The sequence below is a fragment of the Argentina silus genome (genome assembly GCF_951799395.1).
Source record: "Argentina silus genome assembly, chromosome: X".
NCBI lineage: Eukaryota > Metazoa > Chordata > Actinopteri > Argentiniformes > Argentinidae > Argentina > Argentina silus.
Window position 1 is genome coordinate 13,468,846 of NC_139653.1, and position 22,086 is coordinate 13,490,931.

The 22,086-nt window shown below is 38.8% G+C and overlaps 3 protein-coding genes across 4 annotated transcripts in view; all 3 read right to left on the minus strand.

Moving 5' to 3' along the window:
- Nucleotides 1-155: 155 nt before the first annotated feature.
- tmem14a (transmembrane protein 14A) lies at nt 156-4,522 on the minus strand. Its single transcript, XM_083695311.1, has 5 exons — nt 4,430-4,522; nt 2,084-2,166; nt 1,900-2,001; nt 1,412-1,499; nt 156-1,176 (listed from the first exon to the last, which is right to left on the minus strand). The coding sequence occupies exons 2-5, from the start codon at nt 2,157-2,159 to the stop codon at nt 1,134-1,136; spliced, it is 309 nt and encodes a 102-aa protein (XP_083551437.1). The 5' UTR covers nt 2,160-2,166; nt 4,430-4,522; the 3' UTR covers nt 156-1,133.
- Nucleotides 4,523-4,866: 344 nt separating this feature from the next.
- LOC310822800 (1-acyl-sn-glycerol-3-phosphate acyltransferase epsilon-like) lies at nt 4,867-15,171 on the minus strand. 2 transcript variants are annotated; one of them, XM_083695307.1, is made up of 9 exons: nt 14,391-15,171; nt 13,309-13,378; nt 12,763-12,878; nt 12,390-12,479; nt 11,549-11,639; nt 9,473-9,634; nt 7,498-7,621; nt 7,121-7,334; nt 4,867-6,989 (listed from the first exon to the last, which is right to left on the minus strand). In XM_083695307.1, exons 1-9 carry the CDS (start codon nt 14,607-14,609, stop codon nt 6,927-6,929), a joined length of 1,149 nt encoding a protein of 382 aa, XP_083551433.1. In that variant the 5' UTR covers nt 14,610-15,171; the 3' UTR covers nt 4,867-6,926. The 2 variants fall into 2 exon arrangements, with proteins under 2 accessions (XP_083551433.1, XP_083551434.1); XM_083695308.1 differs by having other exon boundaries at nt 4,867-7,334.
- Nucleotides 15,172-15,412: 241 nt separating this feature from the next.
- mcph1 (microcephalin 1) overlaps nt 15,413-22,086 on the minus strand; it is a 30,427-nt gene continuing 23,753 nt past the window's right edge. The window contains exons 14-15 of the mRNA XM_083695341.1: nt 16,240-16,477; nt 15,413-16,029 (exon numbers count right to left, since the gene is read on the minus strand). Coding sequence (XP_083551467.1) covers nt 15,965-16,029; nt 16,240-16,477 — 303 coding nt within the window. The 3' untranslated portion in view covers nt 15,413-15,964. The remainder of the gene's footprint in view (nt 16,030-16,239; nt 16,478-22,086) is intronic.

A 22,086-nucleotide genomic window follows, 5' to 3' on the forward strand; every position in this document is an offset into this window, starting at 1 on the left:
TATTTTTCAAATATGTTTTCAAATATATTTTTCAACAATATGGACATAACGAAAAGTATGTTGAATGACCAAAATATCAGCTGTGAATGATACATGATATCTCTAATGTGAGCCAATTCATCATTAAACATTGTACCTTTCATCATTTAGGAGGCAATAATGAATGAGATTTATTGCAAAAAGTCTGTATCCACCAATTTAAAATGATTTCTGTCATGACATAAAACCCCTATGATACATTTGAAAGGACAGCAAGTTATGTTAGAGTCATTTGCTTACATGATAATCATATGGATTACTTGATTTTATCATTTGGAATGAAAATCTTTGCAGTCATATACAGTCAGCATTGTTATATAATAGCGGAGCTAAACTTGTTTTTCAATGTTACAACATTATGTAGTGTCTTATAATACATTTACAATTCTCTCACTCATTTTCAAATAATAATAATAAATTCCATTCAGTTCATACAATGTGCAACGATAGAGAATTAATCTAATCCAATCTTGTTATCGTTTTAAAGACTATCATTACATTATGTAATAATGAACAAGAGGCAACTAAGAATCATGATCCTTCTCTCACCATCCAAAAAGCATATCATTGTTAATTAAGCAAACATTAATTGTTTGTACTGTGTTACATCACTTGCACAGTGCATAGTTTTTGAGTTCCAGATGTGGGGTCAATTAAATTTGGGATTCAGGATTATTCAATGATTGCAAATAGGGTACTTCTTTTCAATGATTTCTTGATCAACTGAAAATGAAAAGTTTTTATATCCAAAGTTTTTACGTTTTTGAATTGTAATTTCATATGAAGTCAAATTAATCCCCAACCCTGTTGAGTACAGTGTAAAAATCAGCTATACAAATATAGGTAGCATGAACAACATCATTCAAGTCACTGCTCAGAAATCTTTTTACAAACATTTTGTGTGTTTACAAATGATAAATCTACTTGATGATAGTTAAGCACAAACAGTATGCCTATGGGGCGGTATCCCTTTCAGACATGGGTTGAAAATCCATTGAGCATTTTCTTGAGCCTGTCTGGAGCCTGTCTGGAGCCTGTCTGGAGGCACTTTCGTGTAAACACTTTTTGTGTGTGACACTTTTGTGTTTTTTCAATCACACCAACAACAGGAACAGAAGTCGCAGGACCATCAGCAAACTGTAAAGAAAAAAAAGGGACATAATAGCTTGTTAATGATAATAAATGTCTAATGTCTAATAAACGTGAGGGGTATTTTATCAAATACAAACAGTAAAGACCATAAAATACAATGAAACTGAATAGGACATTCAATTCCTGTTTAATAACCACATTCACAAAAAGCACACTGTGTTTCTAAACATATGTAAAACGTTGTTGACCTGTGTGCCCCATCAGTAAGTCTGATTCTCACCTTAGTCCTGCCATAATTCCAGCGGGCATCAATTTTCCAGATTTCTTGAATCTCATTCCCATCACAACTGTTAGTGCTCCCGAGGCAACTGAAGAAAGGGGGGAAAAGGACGATGTTCAAATACATTTTTGAGATGCTAGATTAATAATTCCTAAACTGAGTGCTAAATGACACTCAATAACAGATTGGTCATCAATGTGTCAAGCAGCTGGAGACCTTTGCATATACTGTTTGTAATGTAGCATTTGTGTGTATGTCAGTAATTTGTAATTTGTGTATTTACTGTTTGTATGTGTGTAGTGTGTCTATGTCTGTAATAATGGGGTATGTAGGCTACTGTTTGAAATGTATGTGTGTATGTTTGTAACACTCATGGTGCTACTGTCTTGGACCAGGTAAAGTAGTTTATCTTGTAAAGTATATTTTATCTCAATGAGACTGACTTAAATAAACCTAATATTCCAATTTGTAATTGCATGCACACTTACATATGGAGACCTTTATGTCGCTTGGGTCAATCGATATTGCGTAGGCCCCATAGGCGGATATGCTGCCAAAGACTAGCCCCGCTATCAGTGACATCATACTGCCTAAACGATGCAATAAAGAACAGATGTTGAATATTCATATTCATGTGGCTTTGTCATGAGCTGCTGAATTGGATGATCCTACCTTTTCTCTTGTAACCCATGAATCCCCCCAAAGCGATGGCGGCAGCATAGCCAAATCCAAGCCAATCAATTGCCATTGTAGTGCTGTGGAACAGGGAGATGTGATGAGAACTAGGCCTATTTGACAGCAATGCATTGTTCATATGATGTACAGACATGGCCTCTTTGAATCCTTTCCTTTAAACCACCAACTCCAGTCTCTTTTCCCAGCTAAACATGAAGCCACTCAAGTGTATTACATTGTTTACAAACCATGGAGTAAAACAAGCTACAGTAACATGCCCTCTCGACCCTCTTCCCACCACGTTTTTCAAGACTGTTTTAACTGTGTGTCTGAGGATGTTCTGGACATAGACGTATGGGTGTCATAAAACTTCCTCCAGCTCAACCAAGATAAGACAGAGGTACTAGTCATTGGAGCAAAAGCTGTAAGAGAGAAACTGTCTGCATACTTAAAGACACTAGCACTTAACACCAACTTAACTGCAAATGATACAGAACGCAGCAGGAGTCCTGACCAAGACGAGACGGAGAGCACACATCATACCAGTTGTAAAGTCTCTGCACTGGTTACCTGTTAGTTTTAGAATTGATTTTAGGATTATTGTATTATTTTATAAATCACTCTATGGTCATGCACCCCACTACATGTCAGACATGCTTTTAAGGTATATACCCAGTAGACCCCTCAGGTCTATGATGATGGCCACATAGTTGAAAGGTTAGATGGATATATGGTTGGAATGATAGATAGTATGTTCCAAGGTCATAGGTAGAATGTTAGAAAGATAGATAGATAGGATGAGCCTGGGGTAGCTTAGTGGAGTGGGTAGAGAGTTGGTTGGTTGAGTGGTTGAGAGTGGTAGAGTTGGTTGGTTAACCGGATGAGAGTTTTTGGAGTTACAAAAAGCTTAATAGTTTAGTTTAATAGGTATAAGAAAGCCTTTATCAGGGTTAATTAAGATTTCTGGGTAGTTGAAAGAAAGTGAGATTCCTAGGATGGTTAGGTTGGTTGGTTGGTTGATTGGATGGATAAATGAAAGAGAGGATGGATAGATGAGAGAGGGGAGGTATAGAAAGATCAAAACAATGAAGAGGTTAACCAGTATGGGTTATACTGAGTGAAACAGTAGTGACTGGTGAGAGGAAGAAAGGATGAGCTAGATAGTTGAAGATATATATATATATATGGTTAGATAGATAGTATGTTAGAAGGTCATAGACAGATAGATAGGATAAGCCTGGGGTAGTTCAGTGGAGTGGGTAGATGGTTGAGTGGTTGAGAGTAGTATAGTTGGTTGGTTAAGTATGAGCTGCCGCTCATCTGGTGTTCAACCTCCCCAAATTCTCCCATGTCACCCCCCTCCTCTGGCTCCCGGTAGCAGCAAGCCCACTAATGACACTACAGGTATCGAATAGGGCAACAACAACAAAAATCACGATGTAGGTACCAATGTTGTACCAATTAAGGTTACTGCAGTTCATCTATATGTGCTTTAACCTTGGTTAAAGAAAAGCTGACTTCTATATCGGGTTATTACCAGCTGAATAATGACCAGAGCGAATACTGAGCATGTTCTGTGGGCGGATGGACCAGAATGAGGACGATGAAGTACGCATTTCGTTGGCGGATTAGCGACACGAGCTTTTGCTATTGAAATGAATGGGGTGACGTCAGAGTTCAATGTGTCCATTCCTATATACAGTCATTGGGACCAAGAGGCATGGAGAACAGCTTTTAGTTTGTATGCCCCGAGCCTCTGGAAAAGCCTGTCAGAAACTGAACATTTTAAAAACACATCTCAAAACACACCTTTTTAGCCTAGCTTTTACTTAGGGTGCTTTTCGTCTTTTAGTCATTCATTTCTTTTAGCTCATCCTTTTATAAGTTATTCTTCACTAATCAATGACTAAATATCATTGATTTAAAATGCCAGTCTCAGATTTCGCCTTTAAATTCAATTCAGAGGTACATTTAAATAACAAGTCAATGATTGAAAATGATTTCTCAATAAATTGAAAAAGAGAAGCTGTTTACATCAAAAGATTGTCGGATCCTAGATGTGTCTTTTACCAGAACTGAGCGATGGAGAGATGCAGCTGGACTTTGAGGTTCGTATTACATCTAATATAATGGGATCTATGCACACACATTCAAGCACGAGCGTAACAAATGTGGGCTAAACACTGGCACAAACTATTCCTGAGTAGGGACTCAATGTCGAGTGTCTTAGGTATCTGTGTGTATAGTAGCTAGCGTATGACACACACCACTGCACTGGCCAGCTAGCTGCTGGTGCAATGCATACATAATTATATCAACTTCATAAAAATAGCACGAACATACCTGGTGTTTGAGTTGGTTTTATATTCGCTAGTATGTAAAAAAAAACCTTGGCTACGTCGCTATCATTATCGTTACTCCAAAGCTCAAGGAAGTGGTTGGCGATGGCTCGCACTGCGCATGTGCGTCCTGAATTGTACTGGCACGCCTGCAGTTCAATATACAGCAGATACCGTTTTAATAGATTTCATTTTAATATTTTCGCATATGTATCTGTCTCGTGTCAACGTCAGCATGTACATTCCCCGAAGGTCACGGGTTCGCTAACCGGGTCCGGCCGTCTGCCTTTTCAGTCCTATCTCTTCAAAACCCCATATCTAATTTCCCACTGTCTAAAAATGTCAATACAAATATGAAAGCGGTGTGTGTAAATATTTGAATAATTTCTTTATTTCTTTAATAAGTACAAATGAAAAATCAAATGAAAACAAGCATGATCATTGTACATTGTACACTTGTATGGTTTCAGATCAGGTTTAAATCAAGTGCCAGCTATTGAGAATTGTAGGTCATTACAGAATACAAAGTACATTATACTTATAAGGGTCAAGTATCCAAGGATAAGAGCAGCACAATTTCATAAACCTTCTTAGCAGTGCATTGTAGATTACATTAGAAGATACAAAATAAATCAAATTGAGTTAACATACAAACAGTAAAGTAAGAATAACTTTTCAGTTAGAAAATATTGTCTAATCTCATTCCATGTTGGGAAATATTTCAAAGACATTCTTATCTAACGCATAGGCAGAGGTAGTATATAAAGGTGCTGATGAGAGGTTAGCATCTTTTGGTGTAGCCTCTTCCAGATTATGATTTTCTTCAAATATGTTTTTCTTTCTGAATGGTAAAACAGATATATATGAAAATACACTCAAATCAAGTGACATTTTGATTCTGCACTTTTGCTTCATTCATAATTTGGGCTCAAATCTAATTTGCAGCAAGCCAAAACTCAATGCTCTAGGCTGACTGTCAAATTCTAATGGCACTAACATTGGTAGACTCAGACATGTAGATTTGCTCCATAGTATGAAAAAGACATGGACATCGAAATAAACTCTTCTTTCGATGAAACGCCAGGATTACACTTTTTTTTTTTAAACTTATCATTTATCATTGTTTCTGAAAAATAAATCCTTTAATTAAAAAATGCCACCATACTGTGCCTACCATAAACTCATGAATTGTAGACATTTTGACCATTTGAGGTGCGCTGAACAGTTCCAGTGCTGTCCAGCAGAGGGAATCCTAGTACAATCATCAGATGAATAGACGCAGTAGTCCAGGATAAACTCCTCCCTTTGAAGGCACAGTTTTGGGAACAATTGGCACTTTCAGATGGCGTCTTCCAGAATTGTCTGATAATTTGCAATATATTATTTAAAATTAGGTCTTGACTGGAATTCTTTTGGTTGAAATGAAGTGTGTATCAAACATTGTCATGGTAGGATATGCAAGAGGCCTTGGAGGGCATAATGTAATTATTACCATGGGCTTATTAATCCATATGGGGAAGACTCCTTCAATACTTCAAAAAGCTACTGTAAGAATACCAATATGTAAAGTGACAACAGTGGAAAAGGAAATGTTTTCATTGTGAAAAATAAGTATTGGACGAACAGTACATTTGACAATACAGTGATGTGTAACACAGTAGGTTGGCTTGTATATAAAGGAACATGAATTCTACAATATTGTGATACATACTTGAGTTTACCGTGTCAATATATATAGCCAGCCATATCCCTTGGGTAATCTGTAACATGGCGTAAAAAGCAGCATATACAAAAATGCCTCTGAATAACAAGCTCTCAAACAACAGAATTTCCTTTCAGAAATAAAATAAAGGTGTTAAATACCAGCAACCTTAATGTCAATTACAAAACAAACAAAGCAATATCTGTTGCTCAGATACAGCAAACGGGACATGCTGACCCGAATATAGATGTTGTAATGTTGAATTTGAAACACTTTTTCAATAACCCTGCACTTGTATCAAATTTGGCAACAATTTGTTTGCAACAACTCAACCCAGCAAAGCGTACACATACAGTCGACAACTTGGCATTAAAAGAAGAGAACTTTATATCTGATATTACTGAGACCTACATCCTCCGTTATCCATAAGAATATATTAATCCATTGGATAAACATGTACCAAAGTTTTGTAATAGGTACTGGATACTTGTTCATCAATACCTGTGGCAGAGAGCCTAACACTAAACCTGACAAACTAATGGAAGATTACAACATTTTGAAAAGGGATGCTTGGACATTGGACATGCAAAAGTACAGAATTGGCTTGATTTTATAATGTGATGACATCTTAGGAAAACATATGGCTATTCTTACTTTATGGTTGAAGTAAAGGGGAAATATCAAGATAAGAAATACATTTTAACTCCCATTTATATTTTCTCACCTTACTGGGCTGCAAGTTCGCACAAACAATCTTAGAGCAAGGAGCAAGCAGCCACTTCTCTCTCTCTCCTTACAGCTAGTATGGTTGAAGGTAGGCAATGAGCCACATATTTCGACAAAATCGTAGAAGCTCCAAAATCTAAACAGCAAGAAATGCTTTGTTTAGAAAACACACTTCTCTGCCTCGCTGGTTAAGGAGAGGGCAAGGTCTCTCCATAACTATGGCAAATGGCATGATGGCAGCCATGTTCCCTCTCCTTAGGGACTTACATTCACCCAGAGCCATCCCAGCAGTGTCCCACACACCCAGGTTCTCACATAGAGTTTCCTGCCAGACTCAGTCAATAGCATTGACACTGTCAGTCCTCCCAGAAAGAGAAGAGATGGCAACGTCTTTGTGAGGCTCAGAGGCGACCTCTGACCTTCTCCAGGGAACTTGCACTTTTTGTTGGGATCCTCCGACTCATAAAAAGTGGTCAGCAGCCTGTGGGGGAAAGACAGTTGATATTCCAATTATTATAGGCCTAACAGAGATGTAATGGTCTCAACTGAACCTAGGATTACATTTGCATTTGATTACATTTGAAATTTGTACACGTGCTGCAATGTCAGACAGGGTTAAAGAGAGGAGGTAAGAGGATACTCACTGGTCCTTGATCTCAAATCTCTCATGCAGCCACCTGCGGAAAAACACAGCCTCTTGAGGAATTTCCTTCATGTCCACACGTTCAAAGTGGATGTGGACTCTGGGGCATTCTTTACATAGGAATTCTGTCAAACAGAAAAAACATGAATGAGACAAAACAACACCAGGAAAAGCCTATCAGCCAAATGCCACGTAGAGTCAGCATTCAAATCAAGATGAGAAACAGGTTGTGGATGAGGCACTATGGAAGCAAGTTCAAGTCGGGGGAAAACCATTATGAGAAACAAACAGAAGTTCACATATTATACGAGTAGGAAAATCGGGATAAGTCTACTTGCTTTATGAAACCATATATGGTGGATTATAAAATGCCTACAACATACTGTCAGGAGTGCCGTGTCAATATGTGAATGTCCAGCTTTTAAAACTACGGTCTTCTTAAAAGCCCTCCCCACTCTGGTTTTCCTAAACTGTAATATGTATTGTAATTTCTAATCATTGCACCGATTTGGCATTTTCATATGACTAATCCAATCTGCAAGATTCACGAGGGTAAAGCAGTCATTAAAATAATTATTGCACACCAGTGAAGGCAATTTCCATGGTTCTATGCCATCATGGAGAAACAGCTGGATTGTATCAGAAAGGCCTCCTGAGATACAAGCCCAACTCATGTTTAAGTCACGTCACTTGAGCCTCCCCAGAGGAAGAGCAATTAGGCCAGAGTCAGGCTTTCCTGTGACCAATTGAAAACATCCATTACATGACTGATTGACAGTATAACTCCTGCCATCAGAATGGCACAATGACCCTAAGGCTTGTTTAGTTTCAATGATAAAAAAATATACATCAGCTTTGATTTGATTTGAAGTTTGGTAATGAGCCAATATTTAATTCCTCAAAAAGTATTGACTAAAAAAAATGCTTGGACAATCTTAATTTCCTGGATGAATTTGTATTGAGCAAATAGTACAATTCTATATTCTACCTCTGATCTGACAGCAAACATGGAAACACTGATACTGTTGAGAGTAAACAAACAGAACTATGCACAATTGTTCCCATGGAAATAAAGGAAGTGAAAACAAACAAAACCCTATAACCACAAGCTGATAATAGTAAATCATATGTTGGTTATCAAACCAGGTTCAATTAATGCCAGTAAGATTCTGGACACCAGCCGAACGGAGTAGATGTTTACTTCATGTAGGCTAGTACTTCTCATCATTCAAAATATACAACACTGGTTGCTCTTGAGTTAACTAGAGCCAAAGGCCACCACTCCAAGAAAAACATGCTCTAAGAGTGCATCGCTTCAGATGTCAGCATGAATCATCACAAAAACAAAAAATTTCATGAAAAATTTGTCCAAAAAGGCTATTAAATGTATTACCAATTACGTATATCTATTTGGTTTGAGTTGGTTGCTAGAAAGTCATCCGTGTCAGTGTAAAAAACATTCTTGGTTGGACATCCAACCCTTTGTCCAATAATTTCCTCCTCCTATGCAATTTACACAGTCACCTCACTAACATGTGAAACACTGGGAAATTAAGGGACGTCACTGTTTGTTTATTCCTGAGAAAACAGGATGTTTTTACATTACACGAGTGCTTTACAAAATAGGTTTGTGAACACAGGAATCAAAGACATCACAATGTAACACACTGTTGACAGGAAGCCACAGGAAATTGACATTCCAAATTTTGTTTTAACCTGTTTTAATTAGGAGTACAATGTCACACGTGATTTTCCTGATGAAGCGATAATGAATTAATGCATGTCTTTTCAGTTGCATGCAGTAGACTCACAGACGATTGCACCGAATAATATCAAGGTACATGCAAAGGAGTGTATTGGCTTGCCTGCTAATTACCAAAAAAAGGCCCAAATTATTCTATGGTGAGTTTAGTCCCTTCACAGCACAGACATTGTAGAGAGCTCAAGGAAGACAGCGCTCTCAAACACCCTCTTACCTGGCATGGATGGGGCAGCCTGTCTTTGACCTTTGGCATCCAGTGTTCCCTCATATGCGACTGTGACATCATACACAGCATCCAGGTGGTCCTTCATGGTCTCTATGGCTATATGAGAGGCTCTCATTCTGGGGGTCAGAATGTGTTTCAGGACAGCCAGTCCTGTGGGAAGTAAACAGCCATGGTAAAATATACAAGATCATGACTAAGATATTTGGGCAAACTGCAGTAAAAACAATCAACCATCGAGCCCATTATACACTGTGTGACTAGCTTATGAAATCTTCCAAATATGTCACCTAGTTATTGTAAACAGAAAGATTGTGTGTTGCATTTGAGACCAGCAATTATATTAACTCATATGTACACTCATTGAGCAGTTTATTAGGAACACCTTCTCATGGTGGAGGTGGTGTAATGGTGTGGGGAATGTTTTCTTGGCACACTTTGGGCCCGTTAATACCAATTAATCATCGCTTGAATGCCACTTGAATGCCATTTGAGTATTGTTGCTGACCATGTGCATCTTCATGGCCACAATTTACCCATCTTCTAATGGCTACTTCCAGCATGATAATGTACCATGTCACAAAGCAAAAGTCGTCTCAAACTGGTTTCATGAACATGACAATGAGTTCAGTGTTCTTCAGTGGCCTTCCCAGTCACCGGATCTGAATCCAATAGAACACCTTTGGGATGTGGTAGAACGGGAGATTCAAAGCTTGAAAGTACACCTGAAAAATCTGCAGGAATTGTGGGATGCAATCATGTCATCATGGACCAGAATCTCAAAGGAATGTTTCCAACATCTTGTGGAATCAATGCCATGAAGAATTGAGGCTGTTTTGAGAGCAAAGGGATGCCCTACCCAGTATTATACTGTTCCTAATAAAGTGCTCAGTGAGTGTATATCATTGATGACATTTAATATGCCTGTTATTCTATCCTGATTTAATCGTGGGATTTGTGTAAGCATGGACTCTTACACCAATCTTATGCTTTTATATGAGTGAAGGAGTGCACACTTCAGGGAACACGGTGGAGAATTAGGACACAGAGTTGATCTGGCACCATTCCTCCACCTCCTCCTCTAATGCTCCCACCTTACTGAAAGCAGACAATGTCATGTGTCTAAATCCCTAGAGTGGTTTACTCAGATTTATAGGGGCAGGTGACATTCATTGTTTTGATTCAATGATAAAATGTGCTAGCTAAATTTGTACAGACTGTTGAGTATCCATATTGCACTGCACTGTAATATAAATGTGATGGCAGTTTGGAATGAACTCCCTCACGGTCAAATTCCATAACCTCAGAGGAATACACTGGAAAAGTGAATGCATCATAATCAAAGAATACAATGACAACAAAGCTGTCTGGGGACAAAGATAGCAAGTTTGTATCGGAAGCTAAAGTAAAAGATAAAATAAAGTAGTAGCTTGTAAATGAAGCTATTTTAGCAATATTGAGCATGATCAAATATTTTAATTTGATATCTGAGATATCTGTATTGGTAATATTATAAATCACTTATCAGCCAGCAGTAACATACTTTTGTAATCTTGCGCCCAATTTTTAAGCTACAGCCTCTAGCATATTTCATTAAAGCAGCTCACTAGTTCAGGCTGCCAAGCTCTTGGCACTGTACCAGCAATCCACTGACTATGTGAAAAAATATCAAACATTCAAGCTGATTTTCTTTTTTTTTCCTCCAAAGGTTTCCTTTTTATGCTGTCAACAAACAGTTTAGGTTGCAAGTAAATGAGTTTTGCTGTGGTTTGCCATAAGGCTCTACATAGAAAAAACACATGGTCTTTGTATAGTAATGTTGACCTAAAATAGTCCTCCTCTGTATTCTGACACTAAACATGGCCAGATGTTTAATTAGAGAGGTTGACAGATAAATGCAGTGCTATAAGATTGGCATTGAATGTGAGATTAGAAGTCCATACAACATTGAATGTGAGATACGGAGTCCATACAACATTGCAATGCATTACCGTTGTTCCAACACCATTAATTTCTCTTAAGAATACACTTGTTTGAAATAAATGAGACTTAACATGATATAAGCACCTTCTTTAGTGGCAAAAGTCTGACTGTCACTGATCACTTTCTTCAGTTCAGGGTTATATCGGGTTCCTTCTGGGAAAATGACAAGATACATCTGCACAGAAAACAAATACAAGGTATGCCAGGTGAAGTCTTTCATGAGGTCAGCACATACTTAGCTATTATGTTTACACAGAATTGGAGACAATCATTTCGACCAGACTACAGGATGGGCAAGCATACAGTTGCTTCTTCAACATGTAACATTTAAGGCTGAGGTGTACATAGATAAGACAATGTATATAGACTTTACAACATACTACAAGACACTGACTGAAACACCTTTTCAAACATCCCTGTTTTTTATAGTTGGCTTAAACAAAACAATCACATTTATAGACTATAGCAACTTAATTGGGTACCATGTACTTATGAAATCATAACAAGATGCTGCTGCTAGCGCTCAGGGCATTGGTCCAGCACAGGGTTACACAGAAGCCCAGACAGACAGATGTGGGGCGTACAGTGTCCTGGGAAAAAGCTACTTGGCAACAATTGTCCCTCCTCATATAGACACACGGGAATCATTTCAGAGAAGACATACCAGTGACCAAAAGTGCCCATTACAAAATATTTCTCTCTGGCAGTTTATGTACTTTGTATACTTTATGATAATAATTCTCTTTAATTAATGATTGGGGAAAGGAGAAGGACTTGTTACTCATGGTATTCACTGACAGCCCATCCATTGAATATATTGGATAGATTTACAGTATGAACATTTTCTAGATGACATGCAACTAAACACAAGAATATTGTGGGAAAACAACATAAAAAAAAAACATTTAAAAAACGTAATACTTACTGGTGTTCCCAATACAGTCTGTGAAAGGAGTTTCTTTTTCATTGCCTTCTCATCAAACTTTGCACTTCGCTTCACATAGACACCTCCATGCTGAAAAAAATAACATGTAATAAATAAGGACACCAAGGGCTTATTTCCCAGACACTGATAAAGCCAAGACCCGGAAAACTTCAAACTTTCAATGCAGACTCTTCACTGAAGATGTATTTTAGTCTAGGACGAGGTTTAATTTGTGACCTGGAAACCGGCCCCCCAGGACACATAGTCCTAGATCACTTTAAAGATCACTCAAACTTAAATGAATCATATCAATCAGCACAATCCAAAAACCATTAATGACAATCCAAAATCTAAGGCAATTTTGTATTTTTACCTGAGAGAAATACCATCCGTATAACGGGAGCCACTTCAGGCCATCTTTAAGGACGTATCTTACGTGGCCAAGGGCGTCCTGTCTGATCGCTAACATGTCAGCAATGATCCAGTCCGCTGTATGACAAGACAGAGTAAAACAACGATTTTTAGTCCAACAGCACCCCCCCCCCCCCCCAAATCACCTCCTTTCTTTTGTTTCATCATTTGCCAAACTTTAAAGGAGCAGGACACACGATTCAAAGAGGCAGCCACCAGAGACAGAAAGATGAAAAATCGTTGAGTCCACTCCGCTAGAACCCCTGGCCCTAGTAACAATATGTTTGCATACAAACAGAGTGTCGGGTAGGACACTTCATTTTAGAAAGCGCTTTTCTCGACCAAAACAGCTTTCGTAAATGCAATATTTCTTTCAAGGGATCTCATTCCCTGATCCTTACTGATTAAAGAGTCGTTACAACAATTAGGAATCTTTGGAAAGCTTAGATGTAACATATTGCACCTTTAACTTTGAACACATTTATTTTCCTTCAATAGGTAAGCTCACCAGTGCATTGGTGGTTGGAAAGATAGACCACATTCTCTTTATTCTTTGGTATGTTTCCATGGATAACAATCTGAAAAAGAGGGATGAGCACAGGTTTCAATTACATGAAAGAAAGTCACAAAAAACTAAAACTAAATAAACAAATTTAGCAATGATGTTAGTTACCAACTGATAGCATTTGTGCCAATCTTTGAGACTATACTTTCAACTAGCATTTTGCTATGAAAACCCAACTGCCAACTAAACAGCCAAGACAACACTATCAGAAGAAGTTTGGCAGACACAGATTAAGCCAAGTCCTGGAATAAATTACATTTTAAATGGAGACTCTCCATTGAAAGTGATTTTTAGTCTAGGACTAGGTTTAAAAAGGAAACCAGCCTTCAGTGTTTTGTTTATACATACAAGTTGCAGAGCTTATGATCGAGAGTTTATGATGTGGTGATGGATAATGACAGTGTGTTTTTCACCTATTCTATACAAATGATGTTAATCATTGATTGCCAACAATGGTTTACTCTAGAGCTAAGAGAGGAGAGAAGAAGAGAAGAAGCAGAAATAGAAGGCCTAGTCTGACTGTCAAAAGTGGGCTATTCTTGACTGGTCTTTTTCAGACACACCCCAAGGAGAACTCCTGTCTCAAAACAAACACTGACAAAGAAACAGAAAAACAAGAATGTACAATGTCCCAAATGGTTACACCTAATCTGAACTATGGCACAGGCCAATAGTCTATACCCAAATAACACACTGATAAAACAACCAGGAGGTAGGCCTACAATAATTCAACTGTTGTTCTCTGTGCAGCAATTACACCAAATAGCTCTCTATCACTGACTGATAAATTAATCTTTTCATTTCTACTTTCATATGCTACTCTGAGACAGGCATTTCTGATTCCTCTGGCTCTTCCAAGTTACTCCTGTACATCGATAGAAAATTGATTGCATTCTTATAGCTTAGGCCTCCAATATGGTCACAAATGTCATTGTTGTAGTTCTGCCAATCCAAATACAGTGGAGCCATGAGGAACTGAAAGAGTAACAGGTCGGCACTTAAAAAAACAAGTAAATCATACACACCTCCACCCCCGTGTAGTTTTCAAAGAAAAAGAGGACCATGCTCTGGTAGATGGAATAGATGCGGTCGTCCATTTTATGGTAGACTCTTGCTGGTAGGACCGTAGAAAGGACACGCCAAGCACTCCATGTCAGCAGATACGCCGGGGCTGTGCCGAGCATTACCGCTGCAGGAAACCAATACCGCAACGAGTACGTGTGCACAACTAGGGAGAGCAGCATTCTGAATTGTAACTTGTATTTACAACGACAAGCTATAGGGTACCCTGAAATAATGAAGCGAGCACGTCTAACTTGCAATATGTGATTGGTTGTTGTTCTCTATGAAAAGTTACCTAACCTGGCTGGCACTAGCGGATTGCCCAACTGTCAAACTGCGAGGGTACTGCCTACTGACTAACGTGTTGTGGATGTGACGCCAAATCTGCTACGAATGTATGTTTCTGGCCAAATTATAAAACTGCAGCATAGCTTGTATAACTCCACAAATTAACACAAAGCATGTTACGGCACCCCAATAACAACCAGTAAACGACCTCAGACCTTCGCTTCGGTTACTTTACCTTGCAGGCTAGCGATTTCTCTGCGGCTAATACTAGTAGCTACACTGCTCAACGCACCCATTTGACAAACGTTACATCTGTTTCTTACAAAACCATGGCTACAACTGCAATGGTTACTCACAATAACATTGTTAGTAACTATCATTAGGTTCTCTTCGCCATACAGTTTGTTCCTCACAGACTGTCTGCTAGGTAGCTGTCAAAGTCACACACACGCCTCCTCATGGACTCCATGTTGAAAAAGAGACGTGAACCACTTGGTAATGTCGTGAAAGCTGATTGGTTGAAGTAAAAGTTTTGAGGTGGTGGTTGCTAAGGGGGGTGGGTGGAGAGAGCACTGGTGCCACTCAATCAATTGCAGATAGCGGTTTTCCACTGTAATGCAAACATATTCTTATTTTGGAGCAATAATAAATGTGTGGATTCATGTCCGTTACCAAACAATATTTACACAAGTCGAAATTGCTTTTCAAATTGAATACGTTTTATTTAAACACAACAATAATAACAGTTCTTAAAAACATGTCCTGGCAGGAAGATAACCTTGTGCTGGCAATATAAATATAATTAGGATACTAAAGCATTCGATTATCTCTGTAGCTCATAGATCATATAGGAACAACAGACTTCCCTTCGAATCTTCCGAGTATCTGAGTGGATGTACTGACAAGTCCACAATTGGACATCCTCATCAGTAGACTTCAGTCTTACCTGAGTCAACATATGTGCATATCAACCTCCAAGCAAATGTATGGGTTTCAATGAAAACATCTGACAATAAAACAATATCACAATAAGAATAGAACAGCATAAGAATAGAAAGTTGAAACAATGGTAACACTGCATAACATATTAATTGAAAAGTTAATGTAAACTATGGCCATTTATTTGGGCCCTGGTACAATAACAACAATTCTAGCAATACAAGACTTGTATAGCCCGACAAATCTCCATAGCCTGACCATGGGGCTGTTTTGTCCATCAAACAATTCATCTTCACAGTTCAACTTCATATTAATGGGATTTCCAATCCAAGTCATAGCTCTCATAGGGAAGTTGCTTGAGATGCGTGATGCAATCTAAAATACATTTAAAACAAATAAAGATGCAATGTCATCAAAACACAATCTACAGTCGGGTGGTTGTTATTTGTTTTGCTATAGCAGAGCCAAACACAGATGTAGTACCCCAATATAATTTCATTTATTTTATTTTTTATTCAATTATATATTTGTTTTGCTAACCAAAACATATCATCTGGAATAGGAATCATTAGGTTGTCATCTTACCTAGCACCCACTGCTCAGAGAGAATCCTACTTCCCTCTGGCCTCTTGCCCTTGTACTCCCCTACACAGATGCCTGCCTGCCGGACTGTTTTGCATACTGTCCCTCCGCACAGCTGAATGAGCTCCACCAGGCTCTGGGTGGGTGGTTGAGTGTGAAGGGACACGAACATGGCAGGCTGGCCAAGGAACAGGTCCTGCTGGTGCTCCCCAGCAGACAGGTGCTGCTGGAGGCGGCAGATCTGGGAGGAAAGATTTAGGAAATCAGGTATAACAAAAAAAAAAAAAAAAAAAAAGTCTTAAATCTAGCTAATACAGTTGGAATTCGGTAACAATGATGAATACATTTAGCATATTATTTATTTAGTGAACCCATGTCAAAACTAATTGGAGGCTAATTGCAATGTTCTCATTTCACAAGGAGAGGGCACAAAACACCTTAAATTAATTAATTATGTGTCTTCATTTAGCATGTAGACGGATAACCACCACATTACACAAAAACACATCAAAGTAATACAGAGTAATACATCAAAGGTTAGATACAGTGCCATTCTCTGCGCCTGGTTTGATTTCCTTGGGCTGCAGTCCAGGTTGGCCATTTTCCCTTCTTTAAACGCTGAATGACAACATATGAACAAACAATTGATACTGTAAAGATAAACGCCATGCAACACTGCTTGTTTGCAAAAGTCACTGTGTTTAATGATCACCAAAGATTCGGTCAAGAGACTTTTTTCAGAGTATAAACTTAACACTTTACACTCTGAAGGTCTCTTGACCTCAGTGATACAAAACGTAGTGACTTTTGCAATCAAGTTGTTGCATGGAGTTTTTCTTTACAGTTTCATGTTTTCTCTACTCTGTTTAATCCTGCAGTGAAAATATCAGGTGTACATACAAAACATACAAAACAATTGATGTTATCAACTTAAATGTCCTGTCTGACAATTTCTAAACAAACATGTTAAAATTCTATCATTGTGCCAGAATACCTCTAGAAGGAGAAACATTCTAAGTTTTAATCTCAGTTCACCTAACCTAAGATTGGTCCTTTGCATTGTGGTCTTGTTGGCATCCCCTGCACAGTATAATAACATCTACTCCAGACTCTGAGCTGACCAAACCTTCCACTAATCCTTTTGCAGCACAAAGATCAACTATGAGTACAATCAACTATGTCACTTATCGAAATAATGATAATTCCAAACGGGATATCATCTCTCTACAACCTCCTAAGCCAGTGTACTAACTTGGTATCTTGACAGAAGTGTTTAGTTGAAGTAAATACAAGTGAATAAAATGTGCAAAATACAATGTGAAATAACAAGAGACAAGTTTCAAATGAAAAGTGAATGCTTACCCACATGGGAACCATAAAAACATTTAACAGTAAACATAGACTCACATGTTATAACAGGAGTCATGATTACTTGTGGTTTTTGTAATGTGGGCCCTTCCTTATTGTAATGACTGAAATATGAAAACACTAACCACATGGAAAGAACTCATTCCACTCATTTTGCTTACTTCTTTCCATTTGTGTAATTCCATGTTTTATTTTCAAAACAATGCACGTTTGGGGTTAGACAAGGGATAGAGCAGCGTGCCTATACTGAACGTCATGTAAAGATGGTCGGACACCCAGACCAGGTGGGCATTTATACTTTGCTGTGAGAAAACATTTGTTGTTCACAAAAGCCCTGTACTCTGCTTCACATCTCTGTGTGAGCACTACCCATACTAGGAGAAGATGATGGCAGGGGTCTTATAACATTGGCTGACACACTTCATAGTTTTGAGTTGCTCCGAGTAATACATCAAAGGTTAGATACAGTGCCATTCTCTGCGCCTGGTTTGATTTCCTTGGGCTGCAGTCCAGGTTGGCCATTTTCCCTGCTTTAAACGCTGAATGACAACATATGCAGCATTCTCTGACATTGTGCTCAATCTTAAGAAGTCTGAGTGGTTCTCTAAGCAGCAGGGGAAGTTTGGAGAGCTGCTCCGTGTCCGGCATGGGTCAGTTGCAAGGCTGAAAGGGACAATCTGCTCCTTTTTGAACGAGTGCCAGAAAACAGTAGCGGCATTTTATCACTGTGTAATCAAGGTTTGGTCAAATGGTTCAGGGAGAGAGGGTGAGAGGGACGTGAGAGCTTGTAAATGTATTGTTCACTTTATGGGGTTTCAGGATTCATAATGAAGACTAAAGACACAGACGCATTATCAGTGAATATGGGGTCTTTCATCAGATAACACATTTAAATCAAATGAAGCATTGACGAGATTTCTGACAGACTTACATTTCAAATGGGGCATTATGATTGCCCTCATATCAGTGAGGAGACGGTCTGCTAGCACACACAGCTGGCAAACATTCTGTTTCAATGTAACCTTACATTACCTTCACATTAGTCACAACATTCAGTACTACTAGTCTTCCAGGGGTATTTAAGGGGTAACCAAGTTATTTGGTTTTCCTTGTTTCACACAAGTCATATGAGTGTGTAAAGGCAGACGTCTGTGACAGTGCCCGTGTGAGGTTATTATGCAGACATAATGTCTTGTGGCTTACAACTATATCGGAAAATACCATTTAAAGTTCTTTCAAGTTATGCTCTCTTGGAAGTCAGGCACAAATCTGTTCATTTTATGCCCTTTATGCCCTACTTTTCATGACATTCATAAGGGAAGGTAATTACATCCAAAATGTTAACATTTAAATGACTTATTTGACAATGTTACAAATTCAGATTAAAACCCTGTAAGAAACACGAACAATGTGGAACAGCTGCTTGGCAGATTCTGTGTTGTGCAGTCACTGGGTTATAGCCTACTGACTCTGGACATAAAATAAATTAAATTAATTAAAATGTTATGAATCAAATACATGTGGTGTACCTGAATGCTTATTGTGTCAAATACATAGTGGTGTTTGAAAATATGTGGTCTGTGGGAGCCCGCAATATTCACTTTGGGTGGTATCCTAACACGAGATCTGTGTGCATAACTCCAACATTTGCATTCATGACAACGGTAAATAAGTGATGATTCGACTTAGGACAACACCCTCAGTGTGGTTCATGAATTAAGTTCAAATGTAACAGAAAGTTACCATAAACATTCACAAGATTGATGGTAACTCATTAAGATGGCCAATACATGTCTTAAGAGGTCCAGCTTCATTACGTTTAATTAAACACCAATAAATCTATGAAATTGGTGGTCTCAAACACTGCATTTAAGTCAAATAGCCTAACTTTATTTTAATAGCCTTGACCAAAAACCAAAGCCAAATATACATTGTACTCTACTGCATTTGCAGCTCACAACACAACTACCTAAAAAAAACACGAATACCACATGCAGTCACGTAGCATCTACAAAGGAACATAAAAAGGATTGAGAATTGGATGTCAGTTCCGTCAAAAAATAGGTCATTGTATGTGTCACTTCCTTCCCCCGATGCGCTTCCGCCCAACATGAAACAACAGATAGACAAACATCAACCCACACATATCTGACATAGTGTAGTGATTAAGCCTGAACACCTGAACCATTACATGTGTTGTGTTTTTGCAATGACACAGCCTTCCTCTGTGGTCATCTACCTTATAAACGTACTGAATTTCCTTTACATCAGTTCACTTCCTGCAGTTCCGCTTCTTGTGAGAGTTTGCGGCGGGCAAATGCTATGGTTTCTAATGGATCACCTCACTAGAATGAAGGAGTTACTGCATATGGTATAACATGTGATAATGAACAATGCACTCCAACATCCAACAGAGAGTTCTTTGACTGTTTTGACAGTTTTCTTGGTACAAAACTGGATAGATGAAATTGTACGCTCAAAGCTGAAATGTGTGAGCTTTAGTGTTAAGGGAAATGAAGAATGAAGCCACTGGAGCAACAAGAGGATGACTGTGATGGAGAAACATCCCTGGGGTTTAAGACAAAACATCCTCTGAGCGGATTAACTTCCTGTGCAGCACACCTGCACCTCCCCTTGTGTGATATCAGCGTTTTGATTGAGCGGTCACATCATTGGTATATGGAGGAGGAAAAACACCATTACTGTACATATGCCATCTGGCTCATTATTCTGAAAATAAATCAATGCTTTTTCAGTGTCCAGAAATGTTATGACGTGCTCAATTGTTATTCAACAACCTTGTTATTAGTATTCATATAGATTTGTTTTATTTCAATCCGGCCTTAGAAAGATGTGAAACTACTGAACTGCTTTATAGAGAATTGGGGAGGTCTCTTGTCAGGTTTGTTAATATATGACCCATGTTATGTACCATCCTGACTTGATCTCTCATCCATTCATGCCAAAGGTTAATGTAAACCAGCTCTGTTTGCTGAGAGGGTTTCCTTCTACATGGACATCTACATGGGAAGGAGACAAAGCACCATATGTTAAAGTCTGATGACAGTAAAACCATAGGACTGCAGCAAAAAAAAAAAAAAAGAATGAAGATAAAACAAAGATAATGTTATATGTTCTGTGACTGTCATCTGAGAATTGACATACTGTCAACCAGAAATGACATACTGTTCAGTAACCAATAGATGATCACCAAAGTGAAATTGCCACTAAACTAAATTAATATAAGAATCTCAAAACCTTCTATTACTGTCTACCATGGACACAATGCATGATTCTTTTTTTTAAATATTTGCCAACATGCCACAATATGAAACGTGCAAATGACTAGCCTATTTGTGACAGTTTCCCCACCATGTTACTCCATCGTAGACTGAGAGGGCTCGAGACAGGATGCAGGGAACACAGCCATGACCTGAGACACATCCTCCCATATCAAAGGTGGGAAAATCGAGAATGGAACGTGGTCTGGCTCTGGCGACAGCCAGGCAGGCCCCTCTTATGACACACTTATTAACTACTGCACAATAAACGAATAACTATATGACCTAATCTTCAGAGATGGCAACTGGGTAGCATGCTTCCTATGATTCCCCAATTTCTAAGAGTTGAAAAAGACTGAAATTATGATCTACCATCTTTATTCCCACATGAAAAGCCAACTAAACTGTATTGTCTCTGGAAGACAGCACTCAGTAAAGCCAAGATCTATTTTAAGTTGTAGTAATGGAGATTTAGCATCTTACCAAGATGACATGAAGGATGAGCTTTACTAATGTCCCCACAACCCCAGCCAGATACTCTTCTTTCCTCTGTAAACATACTGGATTTCACCCCTAATTCTGTAACCACATCCAGATACAGCCTAAGATTGAAAATGACAGGAAATAAGAGCTAATGTTTCTTAAGACAGAGCAAAGAGCTCTGAATGGAACGAGTGACTGACAACAAGCCTCCTTCCCTCAACATTCTCACACTTAAACAAATGCCTGAGCTTTTGTTGTGGGGAGAAAAAAGATTTACCATCAGTAGGGAACAACATTGGTTGCCATTGCAGACTCGTCTTAAAGCAGGCAGCTGCATCCTGAATAGATTTTCAGGCATCGGGTTGTGAGAAAACACAAATACGGGCTCTTGCTCTATCCTCAGCCCCCCTGACCTGTTCAAGAAGCTCTCTCTTTCTCAAGCCTTTGGAGTATTTGGTGGGAAATGTTTAATTAGTACATCTGCTTCTGAGTGTACATGTGTGTGCGTGTGCATATGTATGTGAGAGACAGAGAGCTCTGCTCTGCTGCTCCCAGTAGCTCTTCACAATGACTGCCCACAAGGGTGGGAGGGGCCTCCCCTCCACTCCCAGAGCTAGCTAATCAGAGGGCCAACACAACTCAAACAAGAGGCAGGGGGCTTGATGAAAAGGGGACGCATGCAGTCTGGGACCGGTAAACTGCAGGAATGACACCATCT